An 11,819-nucleotide genomic window follows, 5' to 3' on the forward strand; every position below is an offset into this window, starting at 1 on the left:
ACCCACAGCTCGAAGAGGCGAAGACCATGACGACGATGGCATGACGAGTTCCACTCCCGATGGCAGCAGCCCCGACTGCGAGTCGGAGCTCGTCTTTATCCTCCCCAGCGTGGCCAGGCTCCGCCCCCCTCTGGATCCCCCAGAAGGCTCCGGGCTTCGCCCACGTGTCCCACTGGTAGAACAAGCTGCTACCCCCAATCCCGTTGTCTACCAGTCCCCAGCGCTATGCGCTGCAGTGACTCATTCTACGTCACTACAGTATGCAACACTTCAGCACTGGGGAGACAAAGGTGGCTGGGCATGGTGTTTGTATGTGTTTGTACACACAAACACATACAAACACATACACACACATACATACAAAGACAAAGATCCCCCGTATAGCCTTAACAGACTGTAGGGGCAAGTGCTGTTAGCGAGCACCTATGAAGGCCGGAACGGTACACGAGGGGGTGGGTGGCCAACACCACGCCCGACCGCCTTTGTCTCCCTAGTGGCGATGTTTACACACCGCACCAGGTACTCATTTAAGGCTGAGTCGACCTAGGGGAGGCCCAGGACCGGTTCAGATAATCGTCACTGGTGTTAGCCGTGAGCGGGAATCGAACCCGGGTCGCCAGATTCATAGCGCAGGGCGCTAACCGCTACACTACCGCTCCCCACCACATACATACACACACATACACACAAACACATACACACAGACATACACATACACACAAACACACACATACATGCACACAAACACATACACAATACACACACACATACATGCAGACACAGACAGACACATAACACACATACATTAACACACTTACACACACATACATAGACACACACATACATACACACAAACACATGCACACACGTACATACACACATACATAGAGACACGCAGACATACACATAAAGACATAAAAAAACCCACATACATACACACACACATACACACAAACACATACATACACATACATACACACATACATAGAGACACACAGACATACACATAAACACAAACACACATACACATGACCCGGCTTCGCCCGGGACTTGGATCCACGATGCCCCGCCGCCTTTGTCTCCCCAGTGACGATGTTCACACACGACAGCAGTTACGCTTTTGAGGCTGAGTGGACCTAGGGGAGGGCCAGGTCCGTTTCAAATAATCGTCAGCGGTGGTGGGCGTGAGTTGGAATCGAACTGGGGTCGCTCAAGCAGCTTAATGACTGTTTGTACAAAGAACATATAAAGAATCGATTATAATAACCAGGCAAGAGTCCACATTATAGACTGCCAGTACACGCACTCAGCTTCATAAGCAGGCTAGAGTGTACATGATAGAGTGGCAGTACGCTCACCGAGCTTAATAAGCAGGCTACAGTGTACATGATAGACTGGCAGTACGCTCACCCAGCTTAATGAGTATTTGTACAGTGAACATTAAAGTAATCGATTGTTGGCGCGTTGGGTTTAAAAGTAATATTAATAGCACACATTGTGGTGGGGGTGTAGTGAAGAGTAGGAAAAACTTTGATGAATTTACCTCAGAGTGGCGTGGTGGGTGTCGAGGCCTAGTAGCGTGCAAAGCCTGCGGCCTCGCCTAAAATTGTCGGCTTGGAAGAGGCAGGGTACGGGTGGCGTTCCTTCCCCCCCCCCCCCCCCTAGCGCTCCAACAATACTGTGTAATGGCTATTATTTAATTAAATACGGAGCTTATGAAAGTGGCGAAGGCGTGGCTAGCCGTTGGCAGGGGCAACCGCCGTCCAATGAAACTGCAGCCCTTGGCGAAGGCGTGGCTAGCCGTTGCCAGGTCCAATGAAAGCGGCGAAGGCGTGGCTAGCCGTTGCCAGGGGCAACCGCCGTCCAATGAAAGTGCGTATGGGCCAAAGTCCACACACACACACACAGACAGACAGACATGAACGATTTTATATATATAGATGCTTCCATCTAAACTTTATTCTCTTACATCACACGCGTCTATACCGTACTATATACTGCCATAGGCAAACCCAACATTAAATTACATACTGTATTGCTATAAACCACCCTATACCTTATACATTTTAATATAACACTATGTATTATTATACCCACCCTAATGGTGATCAAAATGGTTTATTACGTCCTTCCAGTGATTGCTAAGCCAGAATCCATCTTCTCGGTTAAAATTGTCTCTGTGTTTGTATATGTGGATCGCCTCATGAACGAATCTCTCATGATAGCCAGATGGCTTGCAGAGAACCTCTGTCTTGGAGAAGTCAATGTCATGTGAGCCCACTGAGTTGTAACAGTGATCTGCCACGGCTGAGGTGTTTGTCCTACCGTGTTTCAGGTCAGCTTTATGTTCACGGATGCGGTCCGAGACATGTCGTTTGGTTTCCCCAATGTAACTGCTACCACAGAGGCAACTTAGTTTGTAGACACCAGGGTACTGTATGTCTGGAACCACATCTTTTACAGACGGTACCAGATCACGGATTTTATGTTCTACCCATTAGGGTGGGTAGAATAATACATAGTGTTATATTAAAATGTATAAGGTGGTTTATAGCAATACAGTATGTAATTTAATGTTGGGTTTGCCTATGGCAGTATATAGTACGGTATAGACGCGTGTGATGTAAGAGAATAAAGTTTAGATGGAAGCATATTATATAATTTTTTACAACGTAGAAAAATGTTTTTTATGTATTACTTACTGTTAGTAACTCAACTTATTGTAGAGTATAGTAAGTATACTGATGATGCTATGTAGTTTATACTTTAGTTTGTTATGCAGTTAATACGTTAGTTTTTTACGTGGTTGTTTAGTAACTGCAGCTACATACTATTAACATTCCTTTCCTTTGTTAATGCTACCCCCTCCCCCCCCCCCTTTGATGCTGCTAATCCTGCATAATGCACGGGCATAGTATTGATTTGGAACCCCCCCCGCCCACCTCCTACGCATTTTCCATATGCTGAATTCCTCTTGATATGCAAATTATTTTGTTTAGGCGCTCTTCTTCCCACCTCCCCCCCTCTAACCCAGCTTAAATATACGCTCCAAGCTTGGTGGTGCTTCATTCTTCGCCTGAGGACGGCTGCTTGCGTTGTGGCCGAAACGTCGTGAGAATTGTTTTATTATGTTTTATTTTTATTATTTTATTACTTCCCTTCTACGTGACTTTACCGAAAGAACCAAGAAGATATACGTGGGATGTTTGTGTTTGTCTGTGTGCTTGTATGTTTGTTCACAGTGTTATGCACGTGTATGTTTCTGCATGTCTTTGCATATTTACACGTGACTGCATGTGCATGCGTGTGTGTGCGTGTGTGATGGGGAGTGGTGGTGCAGTGGTTAGCGCAATGCGCGATGAACCTAGCGACCCGAATTCGATTACTGCTAACGGCCAACACCAGTGATGATTTTCTGAACCGGTCCTGGTCCTCCCCTAGATCGACTCAGCCTCAAATCAGTGCCTGGTGCGGTGTGTAAGCATCGCTACTGGGCGGACAAAGGCGGTCAGGGCATGGTGCTGGCCACCCACGACCCTCGTGTACCTTTCCGGCCTTCGTAGGTGCTCGCTAACAGCACTTGCCCCAACAGTCTGTTTAAAGGCTGCACGGGGGATCTTTGTCTTTGTGCTGTCGTCTCCTCCTCCTCCCCAGGAGTGGAGCCTGACCCCGTCGCACCTGGTGCGCCAGCAGCAGCGCTGCTTGGCGCTCGTGTCCCCAGCCCCGGGTGGCCCCGTCTCGCTCACCCTCCTGCCCTGCAACCGTGGCGATGCCAAGCAGGTGGGCCAAGGGGAGGACACGGGACGGACGCACACACAGAGAGACACGGGGATACGCGGGGACACACGGGGAGACACAGAACTGCTTTTTGCGTTTAGTTATCCACCCCCCGCACCACTGATCAGCACGGTTGGCTACGTATGGTGCGAAAGAAGTTCAACATACATACGTGGGCAGGCACGTGTGGGATGGCACACATGGGGACACATGAGGAGGTATTGGCACACGCGGGGAGACACGGGGGTCATGAGAGAGCAATGGGACAACCAGAGACATGTGGGAACGCTTCGGCAGGGATATTTGGGAACACGTGGAGGCCCAGACGGATGCGTGCGAATGCGCATCGGCATGCGAGGATACATCGGAAGGTACGCAGGGGGACACACGGAGATGCAAAAGGAGGCAGGTAGGGATGCCCAGGAACACAAGGGGACAATGGAAGGATGTGGGAATGTCTGGTAATATCATATACGGAGATATGCGGTGATGTGCCCGGTACGTGCAGACTCACGCACACGGATGCACGGGGACATATGGGGTCGCTTTTTAGTTGTGTATGTGGTGCCCGTGTTTGTACATATCTAACGATCCACCACACTCCCCCCGCAGTTCAATAGATTCTCATGAATTGAGATCACAATTTGAATGAAGAGTTTATCCTCTATTTGGTCTCTATTGTATTTCCCATCTCGTTTGTTTTTTTAATGCTATTAGTTTATTCTCTTGGCCTAAAGGATGTACGCCAGGTTTAAGAGGCGCTTACTAACTGGGCGACACCCTACTTTTCGTCAAATGTAATTTGTCCGAGCCCGACTATTGCTTTGGAATCTATTTAATTTGATATCGACCTCGGTTTGTGCACTGTTTTGAAAGATTATTTTGGCTTTTGCTGTAATATTCATTTAGTTGTTTTTCCTCTGAATTATATTTGCTTGATTGTTATCATTTTTAGTCATCTGGGACACTTGCAAATGAGACGCTCTCTGTCTCTTGAGCTCTCACCCTTTGTTAAACAAAATTAACTTAAGACAATACTTGAAACTAACTAAACTAAACTTTGTTTATTTTACCAGGTAAGGCCCAATGAGCTATATAGTTCTTTTTCAGATGTGACCTGCCCACAAATGATAGCTCAACAAAGTGGCTTATTATGTGGAAATGTTTAGCAGCCAAATACTCTAAAATGCATTTGCATTACAAATTTGGAGGAAAAAACCAGAGGACTCGGAGAAAAATCCACGTGACCACAGGGTGGGAAACACGCCAACTCCAAATATACCGCATCGTCAGGGTCAGGATTGAACCCACAACTTCCTGTAGACCAGGCGAGGTAGTTAACTTCTCACCACCTTGATGATGATGAGAGACACACGCAAATTCCAAATACACAACAGGCGTCCGGGTCAGAATTGAACCCACGACCTCCTGTATACCAGGCGAGGTAGTTAACATCTCGCCACCATGGCACCCCCGTTTGGCTGACGAAGGATCCGTTGTTTTGTCGTGCCCAGCGCTGGCATCGCCGGGGACGGCTGATGCGTCACATGGCCTCCCGCCTCTGCCTGGACGCCACGGGGATGGATGTCTCCGTGGCCACGTGCCAGCACGACTCCTCCGCTCAGCAGTGGGAGCTGCAGCCCAGCGAGCGATAAGAGGCGGCCTGGCCTACACGATGGCCACTGCTCCGGCAGGATTCCTTCAACACCTCTGGCTCTTCACTCCGACTTACCCCCCCTGAACTCTGACCGCTCGATACCTCAATCCTTGACCTGTTAATCTCACCGCGCACCTCTCGTGTCATTACCCGAATCCTCACCTCCTGACACCTCACTCGCAGACCTCCCACCTCTTGACTCCATACCCCTACAGCTCTCCGTCCTTGGTGTGCGATCTCGAGATGCCTCACTCCTTGACCCGTCACCGCTTCACACTTCATTCCCTGACCTGTCACTTACTTACTCCTCAACTCGCTGACCTCGCACCCCTCTAACCTCTTGAACCTTTATTCTAGTTAATTTTCCTACGACCTCTGACCTTTATTCTGGAATCCTCCTAAATCCAACCCCCCCCCCCCCCCCTCCGAGTTTCTCTCCCACGATTGTTCCTCTCCCACCGTCCGCCTGCGCCTTTCACCGATTTCCAGCGACAATCCCTAACCACCCCCCCCCCCCCCACTTTTACCCTTACCCCTCACCTCCGATTCCTCGCATTGCATCACACTCCCCCCTCCCCGAGACCCAGAACATTTTATAAATCACTTCTTAGTATTATTGTTTATTTGTTTGTGATAGCGGTCGAACCGTTTTGTCCGTCGGTGGCTCCCGTCAGGAGACGCGGCCAAGCGCCCGGCGCGTGGTGGCGTCCGGCGTATTTCAGTCGTTTGAGCTTTGGCCGATTTTTAGCGAGACGCCGCTTTTTCCGTTTCCGCGTTTTTACTCGGCCTCCAAACTCGGACGAGACTGACCGAGCGAGAGCACGGGACGACACTCGTCTCCATGGGGGGGCCCAAAGCGAATGGCGACGGTGTCCACGTTCCCGTCGCGGGAGCCAGTTTATTGTCACGACCACCACTGTGTTGATGGCCCACAATCAGCAGGTACTCACATCGTGAGTTGGCGTAGCATTACGGGATTGCCGGTACTATCTTCTGTAACACGATTGCGAAAGCGGGTTATTCTCGAACATCGTGTATAATGACATTGGGTGGTGAGCGTCTCTGTGAAGAGGGTATTGGGACAGAGCGTTTGGTCCGCATTCCTCGGCTGCTAAAACCTGTACTGGAAACATCTCGGGCACAGAATAAATCTGCACCAGCATGGCTGGTGAAATGCGAGTGGATTCTGGTGCTTGTAGTAAAATGCACCTTAGGAGGGTACCCTGTAAGAGCTGGCAACTTCCAGGGGTTGTTCCTGGACGAGATGACAGCTGAGCTAAAGTGGTAACCCTGCTCATACAAGCACCGGGCCGATGTTCGTCTCAACCGGCGGATCTAAAGCTGCGGTGGATGATCCACATTCATATGGCAGACGGTCAGAACATTCGTAAAACAAACCTACTGGTTCTCCCACAGTGGCGCTTCCCTTGGAGGCGCTGCAGAGATCGTGGCTGGGACGACTTCCAACCAGGATTTGAACGCGTGAGCTTCCCACCGCGAAGTTGGGCACGCCAGCGCCTGTTCGGCCGGACTACGCCGTCTGTCTGTGAATGTGAAATGTACGAGGTACCCCTTTGCGTCCGGAGTACAAATTCACTCTGGTGCGCATCTCTTCTCCAGCCAGTCCTGGTGAAATAACAAGTCGGCTTTGCTCCGTGCCCAGACACCAAGAGTACAACGGGGCTGAAATCGTTGGTTTCAACTTAATAATCTTTATACCGTCAGTACATTATGGTACGACCGTCGGTGGGAAATGCTGCTTTTGCTCGCGAACTATCACCGTTTCCAATGGAAGTATAGACGAGACGCGATTCCTTCCGTTGCGAGGTGGTTTCACGCCAACGCGAACGTGGTGGCGCGTTGCGTCCGTTTTCACTTTTGTTTTCCGTTTTCACTTTTGTTTTCCGTTTGTCGAGTTGCGCGTGACAAAGAAAAAAACTGGAAGAATTACGTCTCGCGGCAAAATTTGCTCGCGATTTTCGGACGTTGTGTTGTACATAGATGGTGGCGTGCGTCGAAGTTCGCGTGCGGGTTTTCAAAGACGAGAAGAACGGAAATGTTACTCGCAGGGCTCATTTTACGACACTCCAATTTTACCGACGCCAGTGATGGGAAACACCCCCCCCCCCCTCCTCCAGTTTTATACCAACAGCACAATTTTATACGGACACCAGTTTCGTGGAATTGCAATAGAATTGCGATGTGATGACGATGTTGATGACGTCGTCGCCGTCACTTTAATAATAGCGGGCGCAAGAAAAATGAGGGACATTCCCTGGAATAGGTGGTGGCTTCGTGGCACCGAGGAATCGCAATAAGTTTTGGCAAAGCGCTGAGCCAGCCTGGTGCAGTTAGTTCTCCTCGGGTTCAAATGTGTCTAATTCCGCCCTCGCGATTAAATTGAGCTCTTAAGTGTAACGAGTTTAACACGCAGGCTTTTCGCGATCGATATTATCCACAAGAGGTTTTTAGGGTTCGAACGCGTAAATATAAATGCGTCGTTAAACCCGCCACCACCAGACTCTATTGTGGAAGTAATTGGCTGTGTCGGGTGGTGGCGGGTTGAACGACACATTTACTTACGCGTTCGAACCCAAAAACCTCGATTAGGGGAGTGTAACGAGTTGGCAGTCTCGCCAATGCCTGCACAGAAACGCCATCGGGCAGAATACGTTTGATTCGTCGATTGGCTCAGCACACTTCTGACGGCTATTTATTTGCGAGATGACGCTTGACAGGCTCTGAACCGCTCTGTGCAGAGCATTAGCGGTTGAGAGGCTTCTAAGCGTAGTTTCCATGGTGTCGCTATTATCCCCGTGTGCGCAATTTGGCCACAATTGTCGTTCACCAATCGCCAAACTTCGGCCATCACCTTGGACATCATTGTTTACATAGCAGAGCCAAGTCACCGTTGACTTCCACGGCTCATTGAGGGCGGAGTGCCTCTCTCTCATGCACGTGCTCGTGCTGGAGACGGGACAGACGGACGCAATCCGACTGCTCAGCTCAGTCCGTGAGCATGCCGACGCTGGTACGACGACTACGGACAGTCCCAGTTTGCCGTCAGCATTCCCCCCAGCCTACTGAGTGATCCGAGTACAGGCGCTCCCCAAACCATTCTACGCGGCCGTTTGGGAACAAAAAAACTGTCGAGATGAATTTGGTGCAAAATGACTTCAAACGGCATTTTAGAAAATACATTTTAATTTTAAATGGAATTATGGATGAATCCGGAGCCCAGTGTTTCGTGAACAGAGAGGGCAGAGCCTCTCCTGAAGCCGGGGTCAATTGGTCCAATTCACGTGCAAATGGATGTTCGCCTTTCCTTCCAATCTTTCGCAGAGTTAAGTCTCCAGTTGGAAAGGTGGAGCAAAAATCACCCGAGGTTTTGTTGTTTTTCCCTTTCGTGAAGATGTGATTTTTGCTCCCATATTTACTGAACCCACAGGACCATCTCGACCGCAGTAGAATGGAGGGTTGTCCACCCCGACTGACAAACCCACAGTGGAGAGGAGTCAGTCTCTCCTTCACCGACAACATAAGCTGCCCTCGTGTGTCTGCTGCTACGTGAACCGTTTGGAACGCCTCGTTAGCAATCCCAAAGGCTTTTTGTTACGCAGGTTGTAAAGATTGAAATAGAATCCAAAGTAATCCAGTGGCACACACAGACTTGTGTGCGCGCGTACAGACACCAACTACGAGGCATTCGCCACGTGGTCGGATGTACAAGGGCTGTGATGATCGTGGGTAGTGTTGCTGCCGCGGTGTGACGAAGATTAAACGACCGTCTTGATTGTGGTGTACGTGACGAAGCTTTGGCAAGAATCTGTGTTTTTTTTCGTGTTACGGATGGACTTGCTTGTGGGGGTACCGTCACGGGTCACGTGTTTGTCACAGCCATCGCCATCGCTGCCATCCAATAAGTCTCCCAATTTCCATTCTCACTGTTGTAATTGTTGCACATAGTTCTGTGCATTCTTTTAATTGGCATTTTCATTCGTTTTTGTTCAATCGATTTTTTTCAGGTTAATGTTAAGATTGTAAAAATTTTGCGTTTTTTTTAACCTTCCACCCACCCAACAAATCCTTAATTCGATTCTCCTAAAGTAAAAAGAAAAATACTAAAATCTTTCTACCTCCAAAAATTATTCACATTCTAGAATTCTGAAAATCTGCATCTGCACAAATATCTCGCCTCATCTTAAAAAGAAAATGGTAGCTGGCGCAGAATTACCGACCCCACTTGCGTTTGACCTACATTCACCGTACAAAATATCTTGGATCGCATCGTCCGTTGCCACGTTGTCACAAGTCAGAGCTGCTCCATTGTGGAATAATCTCCCAGACTCTAGAATCTGTCTCCAGTCTGAGATTAAATAAGTATAACCCGTAAAAACAAAGTTTTTCACTATAAATCCTTTATATGCGTGGCGGCTAGAGTCCTCTCGTCCTCTGGCTTGAGATGGCTGCCACCTATGGGTCAGATGATTGTCTGCCAGTATTAAGCAATTGGTAATTAAATATTTAATTTGTTTTCCCTAAACAGTGTACATTTTTGGAAAAAAATGTTCACGAACATTAATTGTCTCGCACAACGAGTCTGTGTGCAAAATGTCAACTCGATTGGATCACGGGAAGTGGGTTAAAAAACGACCGAAAGATTTGCACGGTCGTAAGCGTGCAAGCAAGTGAACTTAATATAAAGGATTTAAAAAAAGGTAGCTGCCGCAGAATTACCGACCCACTTGCTTGACCTACATTCAACGTACAAAATATCTTGGATCGCATCGTCCGTTGCCACGTTGTCAGAGCTGCTCCATTGTGGAATAATCTCCCAGACTCTAGAATCTGACTCCAGTCTGAGATTAAATTGTTCATTAAAAGAGTTGCAACGCCACCTACAACCCACACTCCGCCTTCCCCGCTGCTCCACCGCCGTGGTGAGATGTTAACGAACTCGCGTCTCTCTCTCTCCCCGTGGTCGTGTGGATTTTTGTCCGGGTCCTCCAGTTTTTCCCTCCACATTTAGAATCAACGTCACGCATTTAAAGTATTTGGCTGCTATACATTTCCTCACGATAAGCCACTTTGTTGAATTATCGTTTGTGGCCAGGTCACTTCTGAAAAAGAGCTAGATAGCTCAATGGGCCTTACTTGGTAAAATAGTTTAATTTATTCCGCATTGCTATCCCCCGCCTCCCCTCATTACCCTTCCAACTTCCAGGAGCAACTCTTAACGGTTTGCGTGAAAACTCCGGTCATCCTCGCAGTGGCTTTTGGCTAATAATCTAACAAAGGCGGCCACTGCATCGTGCGCTCTCAGAAGCACCTCTGCGACCGTCTGGACTGCTCTTCTTTCCGATATCAGGAAGCCACCAGAGCTCACTTTTAAATCTAAATTGAAAACGCATTTCTTTAGAGCCGATTTTTGTCTTTCGTTTGTTGGCCTTCCCCTCACCTCTTGATAAGCACGGTTAGCTACGTACGATGCAAAATAACGTCTACAGTACATAGTGCGGATGTTCATTCCACCGCACCAGGTAATTGATTAAGGCTTCGTAAACCTAGGAGAAACTCAAAGCCAGACCAAGCAAGGCATAGTGAAGGATTAAGGTCAGATTTCTTGATTTCACTTTAAAGCTTTCGTGACTGCAGGGATTCATATTCTTGGTTCTTTCGGTAAAGTCACGTCGAAGGGAAATAAAAAAAATTAAATATTTTATTATTTCCCTTCTACGTGATTTTACCGAAAGAGCCAAGAATAGATTTATTTGTTATTTTTTATTTATTTAACTAATTATACGGGTAGTTAGATAATCTCACTGAGCTGCCCTTGAAAACGAGCTTTCCTCAATGGGCTTCACTTGGGAAATACATTTCTGATTCTGCTATCGCTGGAATTATCAGTGGATAATCTTCACAGGTTTGATGTTGGAGAGAAAAAAACCCATTGTACATTTGACTTGACACCGAGTGGCCTATACAAACATGGGATTAGCAGTATTGACTTTGCACAGATAAGCAATTCTTGCAGAGCTCGTCGTGGTCAGGACCAACTTGGCTCAACATCGCCCATCATGAAACAGCTGTTACTCATCTGGCGAGAGCTACCAAAGCCACTTGGTGTTATTTTCCCTGCCAAAGCCTCCCAACTTCAAACAATTGTTACTGCTGCCATGCAAAACACAAACTCTGGAACCATATGGGGTGGAGCGCCTTTCAATTAGCACGGTTAGCTACGTACGGTACGAAAGAAGTTCAACATACATCCGGTTCCCACCTTGCAGTGCTCGTTACAATCGAAGAGCGAAGCAGTCCGGGTGACCAAAGATCCACCACTCACCAATGCACTCCCGTACAACTTAAAATGTGCTCAAAGAATGCA

At 48.2% G+C, this 11,819-nt stretch overlaps 1 protein-coding gene across 2 annotated transcripts in view; it reads left to right on the plus strand.

The window, feature by feature from the left end:
• LOC133352676 (polypeptide N-acetylgalactosaminyltransferase 16-like) overlaps positions 1 to 9,242 on the plus strand; it is a 63,955-nt gene extending 54,713 nt beyond the window's left edge. For both annotated transcript variants that reach the window (XM_061568471.1, XM_061568473.1), the window contains 2 exons: positions 3,655 to 3,780; positions 5,292 to 9,242. In XM_061568471.1, coding sequence (XP_061424455.1) covers positions 3,655 to 3,780; positions 5,292 to 5,432 — 267 coding nt within the window. In that variant the 3' untranslated portion in view covers positions 5,433 to 9,242. The remainder of the gene's footprint in view (positions 1 to 3,654; positions 3,781 to 5,291) is intronic.
• The last annotated feature ends 2,577 nt before the right edge of the window (positions 9,243 to 11,819 follow it).

Source organism: Lethenteron reissneri, chromosome 41, assembly GCF_015708825.2.
Source record: "Lethenteron reissneri isolate LAM-NWPU_2019-01 chromosome 41, ASM1570882v1, whole genome shotgun sequence".
Classification (NCBI taxonomy): Eukaryota; Metazoa; Chordata; class Hyperoartia; order Petromyzontiformes; family Petromyzontidae; genus Lethenteron; species Lethenteron reissneri.